General features: G+C 37.7%; 1 protein-coding gene across 1 annotated transcript; it reads left to right on the top strand.

Moving 5' to 3' along the window:
* The first annotated feature begins 8,565 nt into the window (after nucleotides 1–8,565).
* Nucleotides 8,566–22,394, top strand: LOC119798670 (protein-glutamine gamma-glutamyltransferase E-like). The gene is made up of 15 exons (XM_038308230.1): nucleotides 8,566–8,656; nucleotides 9,693–9,860; nucleotides 9,959–10,210; nucleotides 10,354–10,472; nucleotides 12,085–12,213; nucleotides 12,288–12,465; nucleotides 12,550–12,685; nucleotides 12,907–13,016; nucleotides 13,088–13,203; nucleotides 14,490–14,622; nucleotides 17,749–17,873; nucleotides 17,968–18,142; nucleotides 18,288–18,445; nucleotides 20,649–20,782; nucleotides 21,742–22,394. Exons 1-15 carry the CDS (start codon nucleotides 8,629–8,631, stop codon nucleotides 21,890–21,892), a joined length of 2,112 nt encoding a protein of 703 aa, XP_038164158.1. The 5' UTR covers nucleotides 8,566–8,628; the 3' UTR covers nucleotides 21,893–22,394.
* Nucleotides 22,395–23,433: the final 1,039 nt, after the last annotated feature.

Below are 23,433 nucleotides of genomic sequence, written 5' to 3' on the forward strand. Positions count from 1 at the left end.
TTCACACACTAATGGTATGAATGTGTACAAGCATGCTTGGTGTGAGGGATTGCTTTCGAGTAAATGAGTCGATGCAATCAGCCGGTTTTCCTTAGAAAGAAAACTTATAAATAAACTGAACTGAGTTGAATTGGTGGTAAACTATATTGCAGCCATAGTTGCCCTGGGGCGCACTGATAGAAGCAAGGATTTCCATAAACGGGCCCTGCACACCCTCCGACCATCAAAAGCTGGCAATCTGGGTGAGATGCGTTACCAAAGGACACAAGGTGGACAGAGCTGGGATTTAAAACCAACAACCCTCCCACTGAAGGACTGCCTCCAACTCCACTGTCATCCTCAATATTCAAATAATAGTAGGAGCAATTTGGTTTACCATAAACGTTTCAAAAACACAACATGGCAAAGTGAAACGCTACGATTAGGAACATAAAACAGGATTATGTTTAATGAGTTAATAAGCTTGAAAAGCAAACCTGAGAAAGTGTTCAGAAAGGAAGCAATTAATCTCATCTTTCAGATTTATCTCATCTTTAAATTCACCAAGAATAGCCTTAACCCTTTAATGCCAAATGTATCATATTTGATACATACGGTTTCTGAAATGTTTTGCGTCTGACACCTTTTGCATAATTTAATGGTAAAAACTTTGCTCCAAATCCTATTGTACACAATCAGATATACCTGATAACAGAGAGCAGAAGACTACACAAAAAATAATCTTGACTTATCGCATAGTAATAAATTATTAATATCAAAAATGTATTTCTGTTTTTTCTTTTTACATATTTTGTTAAAAGGGCAAATAAGGAATTCAAACCAAAAAAAAGTAATTTTCTGTTTTGTTTTATTCTTGGATCGGGCTTTAAAGGGTTAAGGGGGCCTTTCTTTCACAAAAATATATATTTAAAAAACACATTGCAATAATAATATACTAGTCTCAGCCTCCCATATACGATGCTCTATCTGGTTACATAAATCTAAGGGGACACAGACATGATGCTGGAATCATACATTTGGACTGAAATTAACCTTTCAAAGAGCTAAAGCTGTTTCTGAAAACAACTGAACTAACAAAGTTGAGTTTTTTTAGGTTTTTGTTGCACTATGGCTCATTATTTGACAGTAGCACAGGGGAAGAAAACCCGGGTCGGCCTCGTCGAGGACTAATGCCTCTGTACATGGGTCATGTATGCTAACCACTGCTCTACCAAAGCACACCCATAAAGTGACTTCTGACGGAGATTGTTTACCGTTTAGCAGAGGGGTGCAAACTCCTTGCAAATAAGTGATTTCACAGCTAATTTTAAAAATCCTGCAAACAGAAAAAATTTGATTAGAAAACTTAAAAATTATATTTGGAATTACAAAAATCTGAAAAAAAAAAAGAACTGACACACCCTCACAGATATAAAGAGATAAAATAACAGACATACAGAGAAAAAAATTCTTTGAAAGCAGAAAAGCTGTGATAGCAGTAAATACAGCCAGTAAAGTGAAACTAATCGCTCCCGTTTCTGTCTTTATTAAAGAATGATCCCAATGAGTTGATGATCGTCTCTCCCTAGTGGGGAGTGGGGTGAAGAATGAACTTACAATGTCCTGCCACTATACTATTCATTAATTTCATTCTCTTTTTTCCAGTTTTCTGATAAACTAAAAAGAAAAGAAGAATTAAAAAGAAGAAACTGATTTTTTTTATTATTTTTTTTTTTTTAGAAATTACACCAATGCCAACACTATGGAAATAATAGAAGTAAATATAGTCACACTGATAATAATTTGGAATTACAAAAATCTGAAAAAAAAAAAATAAAAAAAAAAAATGAACTGACACACCCTCACAGAAAAAATTCTCTGAAAGCAGAAAAGCTGTGATAGTAGTAAATACATTGCAGTAAAGTGAAACTAATCGCTCCCGTTTCTTTGTCTTTATTACAGAATGATCCCAATGAGTTGATGATCGTCTCTTTCTGGGGGCCTGTAACATTTCCATGATGCAGTTTAAACCTAACCTTAACTTGCAGCTGTTTTTGTTACTTTCCAGATATTTCCTTTGCCAGTGTTTAGTCTGTCAGCATCATTTCTGCCTTTGCTGTCAGTTTTGTGTTTGCAGCTTTTTCACTGCAGCTCTCTAGTTTCTCTGTTTGCAGCTTTTGTCCATTGGAGCATTTTTTTCTTCGCATGTATTTTTTCTGTTCGTGTGTTTCTTTTAATTTTTTGTTTTTTAGTCTATAGGAGTTTGCTAATCACATTTTTGTTTTTACAGGATTTTCCTTTAAAATCATGATGATATTATGTATTTACATAATGTTTGCACATTGTGGCTACTGTATTTTTCCAAAAGGTGGTTACACAGTTTACCTTTTTAGCACCATTAAGTTGGAGGGTTGATATATTTCATATTTGTGCCTATTAAATAATTTTAAGGTGCAGTTGGGCGGAAGAAACAGGAAAAGCTGTCATGCAAAAGTTGAACAGGTTCAACTGTAACTCAACAGAACAAGGTAAAAAAAAAAAAAAAAAAGGTAAAACTTAAAGGTGATAAAATAGAAATCTTTTTATCTTTTTTGGCAGTTGTTGCAGATAATGACAGATTGCTCATTATCAGCCTGAGGTGCATCAGACTGTAGAAACGTAAACAGAGGCATGCATGCTGATAAGCTTATCAGTGCCAGCCTTGCATATCTATGTTTGCCTTCATTGTTTAAAAGGGAAAGGTCTTAAAGCCCTAAAATAAAAAGTCAATTTTCAAAATTGTTAATGTAAAAAACTTAGTAAAGCTATAAAAAAAAGAAAACAGAAAGACATTTTTAGAACTATTGTACCGATAAACTGTCTTTACAGTAATTATATAACGTAAAATTCTAATAAAAATACTTCTCAGGATACTCAAATTTGGACAGAAAATGAAAATGTACTTGCAAGAATAAATTGGCTCTATGAAAGCACAACAAGTGTGTGGAGTACATTTTGTTCCATTATTGTTTCCACTAAACGATGTGTTTTGTAAATGGAAATCTGACAAATTTCAATCCAGAAATAAAACTGTGAAAAACTCCTTAATCAGAAAAGGGCTTTGAGAGGGACTATGGTCTTTTATTTTTCTTTAAAAAAATTTTTTTAAATCAATCCTGCGCACAATCCTGATCCTCAAGGATCCCTCAAACGGTACATTCGTACCCAACTAAAGGCCAATAACCTGCCTCTCCACAACATAGATCTTTTTCTAATTTTGTTTTCCAAATTTCTCAAAAGCAATCTGAAAAACAGAATTAAAAAATTGTGAAGAAAATAATCTGAAAAAATAAAATGTAAAATAATTCTCAAAGACTGATTGATCAAGAAAACTTTTCAAAGTTCCATTTCTGGTTTTCACTTTTTTCAAATATCCATGTTTATTTTTTTCTTTTCAAGCATCTATTTACTAAATGCATTCCTTGTCTGCAACAATAATGTTACAAAATTCTCTCTATAAAAAGAAAAAAAAACATTTTATAAGAACTGAGTCAGAATGAGTTGATTTTCAACTGTTTTAAAATTGGTGTGTTACACAAAACTACAATGAAAACACCTTTCCTCATCACGAGTCGTAGGATCAAGAACCAGATGTAACTTCTGGTCAAGTAAAAAAAACAACAGGAAGTAGTTGGACAGCATGATTAGTTTTGCATGAACAACTCATGTGCAATTACAGTTGCATTTTTCTCTAATGGAAACATTGCAATAGAAAATTTGACTTCTCTCTACCTTGTCTGAACATTAACAATGTTAGGGTAACATTTGTAATCAAAACGCAGCTACTGGTCTGATCAACCACTGTGATGAATCTGCATCAGAGACGAAGGCAGACTTCCAGATTATATTGACCATAAACTCTTTAGAAAGACTTAAATAATATTGTTTTACTGAATCTGCACTCAAAGTTAATGGTAACTATTAATGTGACAGCAACATATTCATTTACTGTTAGGACTCTCACTTAGAGACTAAAATTGTCAAATATGGTGTGCCTCAAGGCAGTTTCCTTGGTTCACTTTTGTATACAATATTTACTGATTATTTAGCATCAGCAGTAAACATGGATCGGATCCTAATGGAGTCAATGCAACATTACATTGGGGGTAAAAGCAATTATTAAAGTAACAACTAATAAGAATTGTGAGGTGGGTTAAAATTAATAAACCAGTTTTTGATTTTGTTTGGTATGGAAGAGGATTAAGGCCACTGGAAAAAAAAAAGTTTACTGATTTTAAAATTTTATTTCAGTTTAGTATGGGAAAAAAGTCAGAATTCTGACTTTAATCACAGAATTCTGACTTTAATCTTTAAAGTCACCAATACCAAAGTCAGAATTCTGAGAAAAAAAGTTAGAATTCTGAGAAAAAAAAACCAGAATTCTGACTTTTGTCCCATACTAAACTGAAATAAAATGTAAAAATCAGTTAACTTTTTTTCTTTTTCCAGTGGCCCTAATCCTCTTCTGCAGTTTTGGGTTCTTCTTGGTAATAAACTATCTTTGGATGAGCAAATAAATGGGCAACAATGTTACAGCCTTGGAATGTGTTCAAAATATGTACATAAGAACATAATGTGTTGTTATTTTCATTTCCAAGTTCAAGGAGTGGGATGAAGAATGAACTAACAATGACCTGCCAATATACTATTCATGAAGTTCATTTTCTTTTTTCCAGTTTTCTGATAAAAAGAAAAAGAAAAAAAGAATTAAAAAAGAAGAAACAGATATTTTTTTGTAGAAATTACACCAATACCAACACTATGGAAATAATAGAAGCAAATATAGTCACACCGATAATAATGATGATAATTAATATTAATAATGATGATAATGATCATTTTAGTCTAATATCAATTTATAACCATCTTTTTATACAAGGATTTTAAATGGTTCATTGTTCTCCAAACTTGCCAAATAAGGTGATCCTGTTTACGGTCGTGTAATTAAAGTTAAAATGAAACCTGTGGTTGAACAACGTAGGAAAGAAATAGTGACAGGACTGTTTGATAAATTAATCATTTTGTAGACTTTTAAATGGTAATTGTAGGCCACACAGACTGGCAGCACCAGTTTGACCTCCAACCTAGTTTGCTTTATGCAAGAGTTTTATATCTCCATCATGGTTGCAGTCATAAAGAACATGATGTCATGTGACAGGAGATGACAGACATGCAGATATATTCTGAAACATCTTTATGCTTATGGCCACATATGATATCAGGTTACAGGGTGTCAGACGTAGAGATTGTTAGATATCACATATCATTCTATGTAATGGTGTAACAAAAAGTAAATAACACAGAATTTTGCACGATCACAATACAGTACGTGTGTGTATATATATACATATATGTATATATGTATATATATATATATATACATATATGTATATATATATATATACATATATATATATATTTCTGCAATTATAAATTTTACATAATCCTGTGTTCAGCCATATGGATAACCAACTCTGCCATATTTAAAAAAAAAAAAAAGATCAATAAATAAATAAGCATACAATTTATTGCCACCAAAAATACAATAAACAAATAAATGTAAGTAGAAATTAAATTATACAGTGAGACATAAATGTATATATGGCAGAGTTGGTCCTCCATGCATTCACAGATTTAATGCGTAATTTAAAAGAAAACGTTCCGAAGTTTAGAGGACCACGGCAACCAGCGGAGCTCTGAAGCTAACGGTAGCCCGTCTGTAGCGGCCCTCTCTCGGCACAGCCGTGTGTGAAGGACCGCTGGCTATGATGGAGATTTTTTATTGTATTTGGCAAAGTTTGTCCTTGCCAAGAACATACTTGGCGAGTCCCTACTCGCCTTCAAATGACTTCAGACTCGACTTCAGACTCTCCTCTCCTCCTGTAGATTCGACCGATGCAATAAAATGCTAACCAACCAATGAGCAGATATTGACTCTCTAGGACACACCCCCTCCTCGTTTGCATAATGAGGCAGAAATGCAGACAGAAATGTAAAAAGGGCAGACAGAAATAAATAGCAGCGAAGAAATAGCTAGGGTAAAAAAATACAAAGGAAATATAATAGACAAAAATATTATAACATGCATATAAATACTTAAAAATATAAGTAATTAAAAAATAAAGTTAAAGATTATAAAGGACAATAAAATAAATAAGGTAAATATTACAAAAGCAAATAAATAAAGAAGCTAATTAAAAAAGTAATATACATTTATGTCTCAATGTATGATTTAATTTCTACTTACATTTATTTGTTTATTGTATTTTTGGTGGCAATTAATTGTGTGCTTATTTATTTATTGAGCATTTATTTATTTATGTATTTATTTTTAAATATGGCAGAGTTGGTCCTCCATACTGCCAGAGGTAGCTATTATGAAGTGTAAAAAACAGAGAAAAAGAACTTAATCAATAAATAATGCAAACTTGGTGAATAGAAGTATGATGAAGAAAAACAGTACCTATGTCCTCCAGCAGTCTGGGCCTATAGCAGCATAACTATAGCTCAGGATAACCACTCACACTCTTACTATAGGCTTTTTCAAAATGGAACGTTTTGAGCCAAGCCTTAAAAGTAGACAAAAGCTAAACTAGACTAAAACTGGTTGTTGGTCCAATAGGAGAGGAGCCTGATAACAGAAAGATCTGCCTCCAGTTCTACTTTTAGAAGTTCTAGGATTGAAAGCAAATTCGTCTGTTAGAAACATAAGGAACAAATTGATCTTTAATGTAGAAAGAAAACTTGGTTATTTAGTTCTTTTTGTGTAAGAAAGAATAGTTTCAATTCTATTATGGATTAAACAGGTCAAGTCAATTAAGAGAAGCTGAGATAGGAGAGATTCAATCTGTTTTTAATTTGATTCAGAACTCTGGCTGCAGTTTCCTGAGTTAAGGAAAAGAGTAATTATATTTGCTCTGTATGGTAGGGTGACCATATTTTCATTTTGAAAAACCAGGACACCTTGGAGCGGGGGGTCGGCGGCGGGGGATCTCTGTTCCCATGCATAGGCCTAGGTAATCCTACAATAACATGATAATAACAGTTGGTTTATTAAAAATGCTTTTCAATAAAAGTCAACAGCAATAACTCCAATAACAAATGATAATTTTATTCAAAATGCATTTATTAAAAATGCTTAACAATTCCTGTAATGAATGATTAGCACAATGAAAGAAATAATGTCTCATCTAAACATCCCTTACTTAACAATAAAAGTTAACAATAACTCTCAACTCCCAATAACAGATGATACTCAGCCTCAGCAATGAACGAAATAATGTCTGTTCTGTAGGTTATTGGAAAAAATAAACAAATGAGCCAATTAACAAAAAATACCTCTTTTGTAGCAAAAATAACTCAAGATGTACCAAAAACGAACAAACATATCAATAGAATATCTTGACTTTCGGTGTCCAGGTGGCTTTTCAGATCCCTTGCACCTCCATTGGACACCGAGACATATGTGCCTGCTTTGCACACTGTGCACAAGGCCTCCCATTTGTCTCGACCCGGTCTGAAAACAGGGAAACTCTTTTGCAAATCGTTGGTAAACATACATTTGTGCCTTTGCATGTTGTTGGCGTACTGACAGCCACGCTATCTATATTCTGATTAAGAACAGGGCTGCCCGCACTGGCGCGGCTCAGGGATTACATCACACGCAGCGTTGTGCGCAGTGCCCTAGCGCCTGTACATTTAATGGTCCAATGAAGGTAATTTAAAAAAACAGGACATTTCCTCACTTTCTAAAAAAAACCCGGGACACCCAGGACAGGACGTGAAATATGAACATGTCCTGGGAAATACGGACGTTTGGTCACCCTACTGTATGGCCATCCAACTGCTGGGTCTGGGTTTGACAGCTGAACGACTGGTGCAGATCGGATGTAGCTGTTTTTTATTCACTTGGTTTTGCATTCTTAGTTCCAGTAAAAAAAAAAATAATTAAATCAACCAGATAGAAAATTAAGAATGAATCTTAGCAGATATGCTAAACTACGGGTACTCCTTTCTGGCCAGCAAATGTTTCTGATCTTATTAATGTGTTTCTAAATGAATGATAAAAAGTGCCATCAAAACAGTTGCATGTTTTTTTTTATAAAGCTTTACCAGAGGAGATCAATTCTCTCTAAATGTAAGAAACCAAAAACTTAAGATTAAGTAAAATTGACTCCAGGAAAAGCAACAATATTGTACTGGCTAATTGGCTTGGAAACAGTTCTTGGAAAAAGTCTGAGTGAATCAGTCTGAAGAAAGCAAATTATTATCAAAACCAGACTGATCAGTGACAGTCACGATGCTTACAAAAGGGTCAATGGTTTTAAAATATATTAGTAGGTGTGGTACTGATAAATGCTGTACATAATTCCCAGTTAGTGAGCCATACACCTGCTGGCGCCGGTAGAGGAAGAATGCATCTGATTAAATCAGTCTGCAATGTAACGCAGTTCATCTGACATTCTTTAGCTTCAATAAGCTGATAAATCAGAGATGCTATCAGATAAAGGAAGGCAGCAACGTGTCTATAAAGCTCAGGTGGCAGAATGTGTTCACTCTGGATTGCAGAGCTTACTGATCCTTAGAGAGCTGCTGCAGCAGAAAAACAACATGATCTCCGCATGTTATAGCAGCAATGGTGAGCCATATAATGGATAAGTTCAGTTTTTATTTTATACAAGTGAATGAGATTCAAACGAGATGTAAAATGCTTTGCTTGTTTTACAGTGAATCTTAGTTTAATCTGTCAGTACGTCAAATTTATTTGTATTACGATTATATTGAACAACGAATTACTGAAGCTGAACCATGTCTAACGTAATTTAATTATAAACAGCTATATATAAAAATTAAATTGCATTTTAAAGCCCTTCAAATACAATGACTTAGATGAATTGCTAAATATTTTCCAAACGAACTTTTTTCATCCTAAAGATGCAGATCTATATTATGCTGAACCTCTTTTGTTAAGCTTTGATTTACAAATAAGAAATATTTTTGAAACTATTTTCACAAAATCCTGGGTCTAGTTAGTTATCTAAATTTTAAGAAAAGATGAGTTTAGATTTGATATTTTTTTCATATCATGAACTGCACAGTGAAAAAAAATTATAACTGGTACCCAACATTTAGAGAGTTTCTTTGATAAGTATTTTTTGATATGTTGCTTTGCCCTTTTCTTAAATTTAAGCTGTTGTATTCTAACCTTTCCAGATAATAACTATAGCATGAAAACAATTAGAAGTTTTAATTTACATAAAAATAAAAAAATTTCTGTGTTAAAATGGAAGATCTTTTCATTTCTCAACTGGTTGTCCAAACAGTTTCTATGTCCCTTAACCTTTATCAGAAGCTCAGAACTTAAATTGTATAAGTTAAAGTTTATTTAAAATGTGTATAAAGTTGCATAAAGGCTTAGACTGAATTTTCAGAGTGATTAAAGTTAGTAGACATTGACTGCTGAACGGAACAATGCTAAGAATTCTGAGCCTTTAAACTAAAGAAGTTTAGCTGTACGGTAATGTTATAAAAATGCAATTTATTAGAGTTTTTTTTTCTTAATTTGAGTCAAAATGTTACAATGATACCTTAGGGCAAAGACTACTAAAGTCCCTCATAAGTAATCTAATCTCATTATGTTTATATAACTCTAATTCCTCACTGGTGTTCTCCAGAAATCAGGAAAGTGGACCTCCACTGCCAGACCAACAATGCCGCCCATAAGACCAATGAAATCAGTACAAAGCAGCTGATTGTGAGACGAGGACAGCCGTTTCTCATGACACTTGAGATGGCCTACGCTTTAAAGCCATCAGAAAAGGTTCAACTCACAGTGGAAACAGGTGGAGCACTTTTAATCTGGGTGTCAAACAGTGCAAAATATAATTTTAAAGCAGTGTGGATCCAGTGACACAAGTATTAACACCACTTCTTTCCTAAGGTCGTTTTGCATCAGAAAGCCAAGGGACCAAGTGTACGTTTAGTAACCAGGCTCCCATGTGTGTTGCTGGCAGTAAAGCAGTGTGGAGCTGCAAAGTGGATGACAGGTCCAACCTGCAGAGGGGCATACTGAGCCTTTTGGTAACCCCACCCGTTGATGCTCCAGTGGGGAAGTATTCCTTGCTGGCAGAAATAGAGAATAGGAAAGCCGTAAAGGAAAGCCTGGTGGTGCTGTTCAACCCTTGGTGCCGGGGTGAGTGACAAGCATACCTTTAAAGAGGTGTAACACTTTACCTTAGAATGATTTGTGGGAGGAGATAGCCCAACAGTATTCAAAGGTTATATCATCATAAAGTCTGTTTATTGATTGATTTATAGAGTGTATCTTCATTGCAGATGATTGGGTGCACCTGCCTGATGAAAAGGAACGGCAGGAATATGTGATGAATGAACAAGGACTCATCTACAAGGGGACGGCACACCAAATCCATCCAATGATCTGGGAGTTTGGACAAGTGAGGTTTAAACATGAATAAATGAATGAATGAATGAATGAATGAATGAATGAATGAATGAATGAATGAATCCACCCATCCATCTATGCCACCATCCATTCATCCAATATCCATCCATCCATCCAACATCCATCTATCCAACATCCATCCATCCATCCATCCATCCATCCATCCAACATCCATCCATCCATCCATCCATCCATCCATCCATCCATCCATCCAACATCCATCTATCCAACATCCATCCATCCATCCATCCAACATCCATCTATCCAACATCCATCCATCCATCCATCCATCCATCCATCCAACATCCATCTATCCATCCATCCATCCAACATCCATCTATCCAACATCCATCCATCCATCCATCCATCCATCCATCCATCTATCCTTAATCCATCCATCCATCCATCCATCCAACATCCATCTATCCAACATCCATCCATCCATCCATCCATCCATCCATCCATCCATCCATCCATCCATCCATCCATCCATCCAATCTTAATCCATCCATCCATCCATCCTTAATCCATCCATCCATCCAATCTTAATCCATCCATCCATCCATCCATCCTTAATCCATCCATCCATCCAATCTTAATCCATCCATCCATCCATCCATCCATCCATCCATCCATCCAATCTTAATCCATCCATCCATCCATCCATCCATCCATCCAATCTTAATCCATCCATCCATCCAATCTATCATCCATCCATCCATCCATCCATCCATCCAACATCCATCCATCCATCCATCCATCCATCTATCCAACATCCATCCATTCAACATCCATCCATCCATCCAACATCCATCTATCCAACATCCAACATCCATCCATCCAATCTATCATCCATCCATCCATCCATCCATCCAACATCCATCCATCCATCCATCCATCCATCCATCCATCCATCCAACATCCATCCATCCATCCATCCATCCATCCATCCAATCTTAATCCATCCATCCATCCAATCTATCATCCATCCATCCATCCATCCATCCAACATCCATCCATCCATCCATCCATCCATCCATCCATCCATCTAACATCCATCCATCCATCCATCCATCCATCCATCCAATCTTAATCCATCCATCCATCCAATCTATCATCCATCCATCCATCCATCCATCCATCCATCCATCCAACATCCATCCATCCATCCATCCATCCATCCATCCATCCATCCATCCATCCATCCATCCATCCATCCATCCATCCATCCATCCATCCATCCATCCATCCATCTATCCATCCATCCATCTTTGGGGATCCATCCATCACCACTCTGGGGTAAGGAGCCTGAACCAGTGCAGGAGGTGGAGCAGTAATGGCTAGAAAATAGTTAGTCTCACCTCCTTGCATAGCCTGCGCTCTGTAGCCCAGCTCCTTGAGAAAGGTTGTTGTCTCTTCCATTCCCTTGCCAGCTGGCTCTGTGTAAAAACTTGTATGTCAATCCATCCATTTTAGGATTTACTCTGAGATTAAAGTAGGTTCTGGATTATTCTATGACTAAGATGTGGTTGAAAACTCAGAAGCAGTCAGTCAACCACAGAGCAAGGACTCCCACAGCTTTGAACATACTGAATTTCTTGCAGTTTGAGGAAGAAATGGTGGATATTTGCTTTGAATTGCTTGATGCCAACCGAAAACACCTGAAAGACCCAGCTGGAGACGTTGCAGCTCGCTGCAACCCCATCTACGTTAGCCGTGTAATCAGTGCCATGGTGAGACTGAACATTCACATAGATCTGCATTAAATGTAACACCTTTGTGGGATTAACATTTCGTCATTTTACAGATCAACAGTAATGACGATTTGGGTGTTTTAGCTGGATGCTGGGATAACAAATATCCGGGTGGTGTTTCTCCCCTGAGATGGACCAGCAGTGTCAACATCTTACAGCAATGGCATCGAAACAACTTAAAGGCAGTAAAGTACGGACAATGCTGGGTGTTTGCCGGTGTGATGTGCACAGGTATCGTCATGGATTCTTTAGTGTACATATTGTAAACCATCAAAGACTCACCGAGATACATGCTTTTCGTCATTGTGATTGCAGTGATGCGGTTCTTCGGTATACCTTGCCGTGTCGTCACAAATTTCGTGTCTGCTCATGATAAAAACAACAGCCTCACGATTGATGAGTATTTTGATGACTACGGACTAAAAGCCAAGCAAGATTCTGACAAAATATGGTAAGAACAATGCTGGGATTTCCAAAGTAAGTTTTGAGTTTATACTCGGAAAAAAGAAAAGATAAAAAATTCTGCGTCTACAAAAGTTTAAAAATATGGAAAAAACTAAGGTTTGCTCAGAATTTTAAATATCTTCTTTTCTTTATTCTGTCAGACATCTAGCAATCAGATCAACAACTGAGAAATAATTAACAGTTTAGAAATGTCTAATTGCCGTGTAGGAACTTCCATGTGTGGGTCGAGGGTTGGATGAAGAGGCCTGACCTCAACCAGGCAGGTAGTTTCGATGGTTGGCAGGTCTTGGATCCCACTCCTCAGGAAAAGAGTGGAGGTAAACAGTTGTTGTTCTTCTGCTCTAACGTTGTTTAACTGGAAGTGCCAAAGTTTGACCTCTTCTTTCAGGAGTGTTCTGCTGCGGTCCAGCACCTGTGGCTGCTATCCACCAGGGCAAAATGGACCTGAAGTATGACGTACCCTTTGTCTTCAGTGAGGTCAATGCTGATGTGGTGAAGTGGATGGTCAGCACAACTTTTTTTCTAATATAGAACAAAAATGTAACTATAAAAAGCAACACATAATCATCCAATCATGGGAAATGTTGAGGGTTTTTGTCATGACTGGTTTAAGTTAAATGTCTTCCTTAATGGCAGACATGATTTAATTCAGGAAATAAACATGGCAGGTTTGTTATCAAACGGAGATAACAGGATTTTTGTTTCCTTTAAATTCTTAAAGGAGAAGTTCGGTTTTTTACACTTTAAGCCCATTTTCTGTAGTGTCCAGGATGAAATTGAATGAAGGACACCAAAATTTTGACAATTGGTCCTGTCTCTGCTTTTTGGCTCATTTAGAATCAACCCCTGGCTGCTTTAGAATGGCTAGCATAGAGCATGTCCGATAATGTCCTTAAAACAACCTTAAACGTTCTTTTTTTCAAATATGCTACTCACCGGGTCGTCAGCGCTGTTCAATGACGTTCCAAAAAAAGTTTCGTGAAGAAAAAACGTTCCTGTAGTGTTTTATTTAGCATTTTGTAAATCCCATTGAGTTCTGTAGGAATAGTCAATATCCCTCCGCCACCGGAAACGGAAATGGGGCCTGTTTACACAGTTGTAGTCTTTTCGCTTCACTCTGTGTACTCCGACGTCGAGGTGCTAACGTCTCTGTTAAACACTTTAAAAAACTCTGAAAATGGAATACGAAAGGTGGATTCTTGATTCTCGACGTCGGAGTACACAGAGTGAAGCGAAAAGACTACAACTGTGTAAACAGGCCCCATTTCCGTTTCCGGTGGCAGGGGAATATTGACTATTCCAACAGAACTCAATGGGATTTACAAAATGCTAAATAAAACACTACAGGAACGGTTTTTCTTCACGAAACTTTTTTTGGAACGTCATTGAACAGCGCTGACGACACGGTGAGTAGCATATTTTAAAAAAAGAACGTTTAAGGTTGTTTTAAGGACATTATCTGACATGCACAATGGAAGCCATTCTAAAGCAGCCAGGGGTTGATTCTAAATGAGCCAAAAAGCAGAGACAGGACCAATTGTCAAAATTTTGGTGTCGTTCATTCGATTTCATCCTGGACACTACAGAAAATGGGCTTAAAGTGTAAAAAACCGAACTTCTCCTTTAAGCATTGTCAAAATACACTGAAAGCTATCCAAAAAATATTCAAATGTCCTTATCGATTCACTATTGGAAATAGTTTAAATGCAATGTCTTTGTAAATCTAGGTTTTGCATCTGGTGTAAAGATGTGAGAGCTGCACCATCACTAACATATCCCATGTTTTGCAGGTCAATAGTGATGGCTCAAAGACAAAGTTGAAATCCCTCACTGACACTGCAGGCGTGGGCCAGAAAATCTCCACTAAAGCTGTTGGCTGCTTCACAAGGAGTGATATAACTAACACCTACAAATACAAAGAAGGTAAAAACACAAATCTGAGATCTTTTACCGAAAGCATTAGGTATTTGATCTATTTTAGGTACTTCATTTCCATGCGCGAATAAAATAAAATGACGAGTCATTTTAGTCCTGGTGTGTTCCTTTGAATCAGTAAGATCTTTCGATGGTAACCAATCATCTGTCAGGATTTGTATGGAGGTTGGTTGAGGACACAAATGCAGAGACCAGGAGGCAGAGGTGAATCTTGTAGATTTAATGAATAAAACAAAGGCATACCACCAAAAATCCAGAAAGCATCAGGGAAAACTAGAGTGGGAAGCCAGAGATGAGAGCAAAAGAAAAAAACAACAAGGAACCAGCACTGAATGACTGCAGATAAGTCTGTATATAAGGGGAACAAAACAAAGGATGGGCTAATGAGCTGAATAAGGAGCAGGTGAGAGTGGAACTAACTAGAAGGAAGCCAATGGGAAAGGAAACAAGCACAAGGGGGCAACAGAGAGTAACTAAAGACTGCTTGAATATCATGGGAAATAAACCAAAGATCAAAACAGAATAACTAAAAACTGAAAACGAAACACTTAGAGTCCCAAAAGGGGAAAACCATGACGTCATCATTTAAAAATCTGTTGCCTCACAGAGACCGTTTTTATAAGAGGCTTCCAAAATAACGCAACAAAGCAACTTTTGGTTCTCTTAATTCTGCTGACAGAAACAGCTCCTAAAAGCAGCAACATTTGTCATGTTTAACACACAGGTTACAAATACTGTAGCAGTGACAGATGCAGGAGTTTGCCCTGCAACCCCAGGGTTGTTTGTTCAAGCCCTAACTCCAGCTTTCAATGCCGTTGTGTCCTAACCTGACTCCGCCAGATGGAAATGCGGAGCAAATCCATCTGGAAACCTTCCGTAGAAGTAATTTTGGGAAGGGGCGAAAATACTGGTTAGCTGATTGGCCTATGTTGGTGATAGACGGGCCAAATAAACCAATCAGATCAACAAAGCATATGAAGTAACAGAGCGACGACGAAGAGGAGCCAATTGATAGATCAAACTCTTGCCGAAACCAGTCGGGAGAAGAGCAAAAACATCTTTTCCTCTGAGAAAAGCCTCCAGAGCAGTGTTTTGCTCTTCTTTCAGTGAAGAAATACTCTGTAATTCCGATAAAACTTGCTCGATAGCCACGCTAAGGCTAGTTTCATCGGCTGAAGCCGCCATGTTCTTTAGACTGAACTGTTGCGCTTCTTCGTTGCGTCACACCTCAACCCGCCTCAAAGCCAACGCTGATTGGACCTTCGTTTGGTGAACGGCTCCAAATTTTCTTTAACGGCGAGTCTCCAGACTGATTAGCGAGTGAAACCTTGAAAGCTTGCAAGATCAGGATGGTCTCACGAGGCTAGTTGTGTCCTTAGGCAAGACATTTCCCCTACTGTCATACATCAGTAAGTTGCCCTCTGACCACCTACTGATGGTGGTCAGAGGGCAACTTCCTCAGGGCAGCTGTGGCCATAATGTAGCTTACCACCATCAGTGTATAAGAGTGTGTGAATGAAGGGTAAAGGGATATGGTCAAGTCTCCTGATTTAAAAAAACCCACTTTATAACAAATTTTTAGACCTTATTCATCCACTCAATTCTTTTGGCGCCCATTTGAAATAGGGTGTAAAAGATCTGCCCCGTCATACTTAAACAACCCATCACATTCTGCCGATACAGCAACATAAGGTGATCATATTTATTCTTCTTTCCATTGAAAACACCTGGTGAAAGGTTAATGTCTAAGATTTTAAGGAGATATTAGTTAATACTCTAAATGCTCTCAAGCTACAATAGTTGGCAGTGTAGAAGGGAGACACTCCTGATGCTGTTTGGGACTGTTCTCTACTATATTGACCTTTACCCCATGGATGACGGAGGACAAACAAAAAACCTTCCCGAAAACAATATTCCAACGTCAAACTTTACTGTCCAAAAACCTAAATTCAAAAAGATATTTCGACTACACCGCAAGATATGGCAACTTATAAATGCACACACTTAATAGATTTTAATTTTGGGTCTAATAATAAAACAAACATTTTTATCCTCTATTTATCAATTTATTTACTGGTATCTGTGTTTCTATGTGTGGAAAAACTAAAGTGAAATGTCTATTAACCCCTCTGAAACATTTGCCCTAACAGCCGTTACAGTAGGCCCAACTTCCCTAAAGAAAATTACCAAATGTTCTTCTTCTGGTGTAATATTTTTTTTTTTATTTACTTCTTATTTCCTCTTCCTCTATTCTTCCTCCGCCTCTGTCACTGCTGCTTGACTAAATCCTCATTTAAGCTAACATCATTATAAGCTTGGCTATTTTCTTAACCAGTAAGCGGTTAAAACGTCCATTTTCATGCTACAAAATCGTGTTTATTGGACAATTAGTGTGATTAATGACTCACTGATTTTAACGTATTGATGCTGTTTCATCCAGCGGTGGATTGCTCACTGAAACCTGGCTCAGGGTAGCCTTGTTTATTGGAAGGAATCTAAAGTAGTCAAAATGATCTTTTAATAATAAAGAGACATATTTTACACTCACTTTACCTTGATTTTAGATTACTTGAGTTTGTAGTCAGGTAACGAGATAAATTCATCTAAAAAAGAATGGTGTTTATAATGAGGTTTTGGGGCTGCATCTTAATGGAAGGGCAGACACATCCCCTTTGAGCCCTTCCAGGATTTACTCCTATGGATGATGAATTGCTGAGAAGTTAATGACTTAGTGAAATAAACACACTGCTTTCAGTCATTCTCATCCAGAGGAATTAGATTCAGGGGAAGTGAATGCTCTGTTGGGTTTCTGAGTAATAAATCTTGTAAAATAGCTAAAATCTAAGGTGGAATTTATGAAACTGAGTTTAAATCTGAGCTTAATTGAAATTAATAGATTTTATGCATGTATCTAATGTTTTCCGTATTCTTCCTTGGGAGATCACAAATCTATAAATAGAATTGACTTGACATTTTATGTCCAGACTAACAGCTCTATCTTAGTAGGGTTACAAGGTCTTGGTGGTAATTTTAGTATTTTACTGACCCTAAAATGTTTGGGATTTATTTAACTCAAAGGGATTCAGTTGACTCTGGGTTTCTTTTCCCCAACAGGCAGTACAATGGAGAGAGTGGTCTACGATCATGCCAAAAGAGAGATGAACTTAAAACCCGACAGCAATGTGCAGCAAAACAGCTGCAAAGTCATTGATTCAAAAGTGGAAATGACCTTACAAGAGGTTGGTTTTACGTGAAAGTGAAAATGAGTTGAAGCTGAACTTAAATCAACAAAACACCAATCACTGATTGTTTTTTTTTTGTTCTTATCAACAGGAAACCAGTTACATAACTGGACAGGATATCAAACTGAATCTGGTTCTGAGCAACAGAGATAACAGGAATAAGACGATGGTGATCAATGTTAACGCTCAAGCCATGAGCTACTTTGGAAATCCTTTAAAGAACGTCCTCCATGCTCGGCACGATAAAACACTGCTGCCTGGACAAGGTCTGTTCACTAAAAAACCTACTATTACCTTAAGACATTACAGGTCTTTTAAGTCAAACATCACTGCCAACGACTGCTGTCAATAGAAAAAAGATCTATTCTTAACCTAAAACTTCTCTTCTGTTTCCCCTTTTCTTTCCTTCAGTCGTGAACTTCCCCATCCTGATTCCGTACTCCGCCTACAGTGCGTACTCTGCCATCCTTGACAGCGTGAAGGTGTCTGTCCTGGCCAGAGACAACAATGGGGACATCTATGAGGCAGAGACTGACCTCGCTCTGGAAGACCCACCCCTCTCTATTAAGGTCTGCAACACACTTATCAGGAGTCAACAGGTTCTCAGGAACTCTGGAGGGGGTAAAAATCTGTTCCCCTTTACCAGCAGAACTGCAGCCATGCAGCTTCTTGTTTAGTCCTCCTCTCAATAGATTAGTCTCCCTAGGAGAAAATGCCTTTAACAAGAATTTGACCTCCCAGAGAACACCTCTTCTTTCTCATGTATCCCTTTCTGTTATAAGGTGGTTGCATCAAGTCATAAATTAAAGTTCAGAGGTTATATTTTGTGTTTGGATTTAATAATCCAACCATTATTTTGCATGTGAAGCTGTCATGGTCTTGGTTCTGCTGTTCTTTACTTTGCTCCTTGTTTTCTAGATTTATTGGTTTAATTCCTATTTTGTTGTCATTTCTAGATTTATGTTAGTTCGCATGTTTTTCTGTTGCCCTCTTGTGTGTGTGTTCCTTTCTCCTTGGCTCCCTTGTTGTCTCCTCTCACACCTGCTCCTTGTCAGCTCGTTAGCCCTCCCTTTGTCTCAGTCAGCTATATGCTCTCCCTCTGCTCTCATTCTTTGTTGGTTCCTTGTCTTTGCTGTCCTCCCATGCTGTGGTCTACGTTCCTCGTCTCTCCCTGGCTCCTCGTGTTTGGTTTTCCCTTGATGTCTCCATGGTTCTGGTCTGTGTTTCATCATTACCTTAGTTGTATTTTTGGTTTCCTGCCTTTGTTAAACAGTTTCCTTTAATTAAATCCACAAGAAATCTCCTCCGCCTCTCTGCCTCTGCATTTGGGTCCTCCAAACCACAACCAAACCCTGACAGAAGCATAATCTTTATAACACATTTTTATTGACTTCCTTCATTCACTAATTGGGCCAACTGGTACCAGCAGACCCACAGCGAAGGACACGCTCACATGCCATTGTGAGGATTAGGGCCACTGAAAAAAAAAAAAAAAAAAAGGTTAAAGCTGAAGTCTGTAAGTTTTTAAAAATCACTTTTTTGTCATATTGGCTAAAACTGTCCCTATGCCCAGACAGCAGTACATGTGATATGTAACCTGTGAAAGAAACTGCTTCAATTGGTCCCGCCTACTGCCTGTATTTCAATCTGGAAAGAATAATTCGGGACGAGTCAAAACAACCAATCACAGCCAGAGGAGCGTCTGATGGAGTGTCAATCACAGCTCCCCCCCCTCACCGCTTAACCTACCGCTGCCGCCCGGCTGCCGCAGTCAGGAGGACGCGCGTGGAAGTCATGGCGGAGCGACAGCCACCAGCGAAAGAGAAACTGCCCTTACTGCCCCTGCCGACAACTGCTTACACTGCAAACTTCAGTATAACCATCATCTTATATCTAGCTGCTTGGAGGTGAGTGTTATCGCTCTTACCGGTTCACACTCCATGCCGCGTACGCTGCTTGGACGCTTCTGGTCGCATGCGGTAGCGCAGGTGCTGTGAGAGGGGTGGAGCTTGGAGGTGGGGCATGAGTGAAGCAGAGAGGGTGGGGGAGTGGCGTGAAACCTGTTTTTCTTCAAATTTTCAGTTGAAGTCTGCTCTCTTCTCAATGTTACAGACTGCAGCTTTAACTGATTTTTAAATTTAATTTCAGTTTATGGGAAAAAAGTCAGAATTCTGACTTTAATATCAGAATTCTGACTTTTTTCTCAGAATTCTGACAGATAACAAACATGTTAGCATCAAGCCTTAGCCATGTCTGTTTTAGAGACTAGCTCTCTTGTTTTAATGACCTTCTGCTCCTCTATTAATGAGGGGACCCTCGGGCACGTAAAAAGTTGCCTAATTCTGTCATTTTCCACCAATGTGTCACTGGCCACCTCACATCTTTGTCAGTGAAGCTGAGTGCTCCACATCTCTTCCTTCATGATGCCCATCTACATTAAAATCCAAAATTCTGAGATTAAAGTCAGAATTCTGACTTTTTTCCCATATTAAACTGAAATAAGATTTAAAAATCAGTTAACTTTTTTTTTTTTTTTTTTCAGTGGCCCTAATCCTCTTCCGTAGTTATATCTGGTTTCATATTATTGGAAATCCAAAATCCCCAAAATTACTTAAACTGTCTTACATTTTTTTGATATAAAGAGAAAAAATAGTGATATGTGAGCTATTGCTGAAAGCATAACATTAGATTTTACTTATTTATGATCTGTATAATGAGTTCATTGTAGAACGTAAACATTTTGCTGAAAACTGTGTTTGATATTTTCTGCAGGTTTTGGGTGAAACTCGTGTGAACTGTCCTCTGACCATTCTGGTGGAGTTTCAAAACCCGCTGAAGGAGACGCTGAGGTGCTGTTCTCTGACTGTCGTTGGCTGTGGCCTCTTCGGATCGCAACACCTAGAGAGGTAAAAATCAGGACAGCGGACCTTACTGGAGGACCAATACTTTTGTTCTAATTTAGAGTGTTTTTCATCTCAAAATCCACTTTATTTGCAGAACAACTCTATAAACTAGGCATGTTTGTATTTAAGTTTGGCTAAAAGCAATATTATTGCTGCCCTAAGTGGTTAAACTGCGGCTAAAGAAGTTAAACTTTTTAACTGGTTCAAACAGTAGATGCTGACAGAGACTTTAATGATCATAGACACACGTTTGAGTAAAGATACAAGTCGCTCTGACGTGTCCTGAGTCATCTTGACCCCCGCTGCCTCGACAGCACTAGTGCATTGAACTAGTGCGTTAACAAGCTGTGATTTTTCAACTTTAGAGTTTTCTCGATGTGAATCGAGTCCACTTGTCCACAAATCGACTTTTTGGTGAATGCCCTGCTTTATACAAAGCCGTGTCTACTCCTTTCTCTTCCTGTTAACCATTTGTTCCACAGGATGTTGAACTGGTGCATAAGTTCAGCAAAGCGGCTGCCAATTGGCTGCACAGTCGATTACAGCGACATTAGTTGCTAACAGATTTAAAGGCAGATTCTGGATTATATTTTCTGGACTTTTACAAACAAAAAAGTTTTCATATGGTTAATCAACAGTCATAGTAGGCATAGGCGGTTCTAACAAATAATTTTGATAGTTTTTATTTTTTTAAATACCAACAGGCCGTATCGAAAATGAGCTTAAATGGAACTAATGAGTCTGTTTTAAAATGTAAGGAATAGAAAGTAGAGGTAATTAAAAAAAATCTAAGGAGTAGAAGTAAAATGTTGTCAAAATTTTAAAGTATAGATAGCTGATATTTCTACTTAGGTACGGTAACAAATTATTTGTCACCTCTGGTAGCTTTGCTTCTTTTCTACTTTAATGTGTAGTGTTAACATTGCTATGAAAATAAAAAGGGTCTCTTCTTTTATCTACAGTAACTTGGGAGATGTGGAACCTAATTCATCTTTGACGGTCAAGATCCAGACGGTCCCCTACAAGGCTGGCTCGAAGACGGTGGTGGCCAACTTTGACTGCAGCGCCTTCAGAGACCTAAAGGGAAGCGTCAACGTCTACATCAAACCATGAGTCCATGACTGCTGCGCCCTTCGTTTGGAGTCTCTGATTCACACTATAGCCTGCGTTGTTAAACTTTGGGAGCTTTTGGGTAAAAAAAAAAAAAATTCTAAAAATATTCACTTATTCAATTATGATTTTATGAGGAATTTCTACAAATTAAGACACCTATTTTAACATTTATTAATCTCACATTGGAGAAATTTACCTCTGCATTTAACCCATCCGCTTGGGAAGCAGTGGGCTGCCATTGTGCAGCACCCAGGGAGCAATCAGGGGTTAGGGTCTTGCTCAGGGACCCAGAGGGGCGTCTGTGGGAGTGGAGCTGGAACCCAGAACCTCAGGATTCCAAGCTCTATGCCCGAACAACCAGGCCGCCACTCCCCGATGGCGACTATAAACTAGCCTTTATGCTGGGTTTGGGTGGCATTGCATTTTATTTTGAAACATTTTTATGTTTTATTTTAATTTCTGTTAGTTTTGGAAATAATGTAACAAATTGTGGTGGGGAATAGAAGATGAATCAATAAATAAATATCGCTTCATGCAAACATTTGTTTTTGAGTTACGTTTTGTAAATTCTACTTATAAAGTACTGGCTGCTGCTGGATTATTTGCTTTTATTGAATACTTTTCACTCGCTTTAGTTACTGTATTTCCTTTTACAAACAGTAACTTGGTTGTAATTCATAATTCCACAACGTTCTTACAAAAATAGAAGTGCTTTAAACATTTTATTGTATTAGAAACATCCATCCATTTTGTAACAGGCTTAATCCTAATTTGGGTCACAAGGGGTGCTGGTGCCCATCTCCAGCTGTCAATGGCGGGGTCCACCCTGGAGAGGTCACCCATCCATCGCAGGGCAACACAGAGACACACAGGACAACCATTCACACCTTCACACCTAAGGAGACTATAGAGAAGCCAATTAAACTACAGTAATGTTGTTGGACTGTGGGAGGAAGCTGGAGTACCAGGAGAGAACCCACACATGCTCAGGGAGAACATGCTAACTCCATGAAGAAAGACCCTGGGCCGGAAATCAAAGCCAGAACATTCTTGCTGCAAGGCAGCAGTGCTACCCACTGCTCCACTGAGCAGCCTTATTAGAATCATATGAATATAAAAAAAATACTAATTCTTTTAGCTTTACTGACAAACATGGTTAAGTATCATCTTCATAATTATAAGTTATTTATTTCACCCTAATGAAAAACATGCAAGAATAGAAAAGCTCAGTGCTGCGTTATACAGCAATACGTTAATTTCCTATAACTGCTTTTAATATAAATTAGCTATTCTTGCTGAACTGTAAATGGGATTTAAACAGCTGTAGCTTTTGAATCTTCTGAGCAGATGCACTTTTGTATAATTTCTTGCAATTAAAATTTTCTCAAGTTTTTAGAATACTTATGCAAAGACAAAAACGCCCAAAAGTGGTACACAAGTCACAAATGGTTCCACATCAATGGCACCCAGTCTAATTATTGTTCTCAGCTTTTAAAATGTTACTGAGCGTCTGATGGGCATAAAAATGCAACTATTATTAT

The sequence above is a fragment of the Cyprinodon tularosa genome, unplaced genomic scaffold (assembly GCF_016077235.1).
Source record: "Cyprinodon tularosa strain WSP-4 unplaced genomic scaffold, ASM1607723v1 ctg633, whole genome shotgun sequence".
NCBI classification, from domain to species: domain Eukaryota; kingdom Metazoa; phylum Chordata; class Actinopteri; order Cyprinodontiformes; family Cyprinodontidae; genus Cyprinodon; species Cyprinodon tularosa.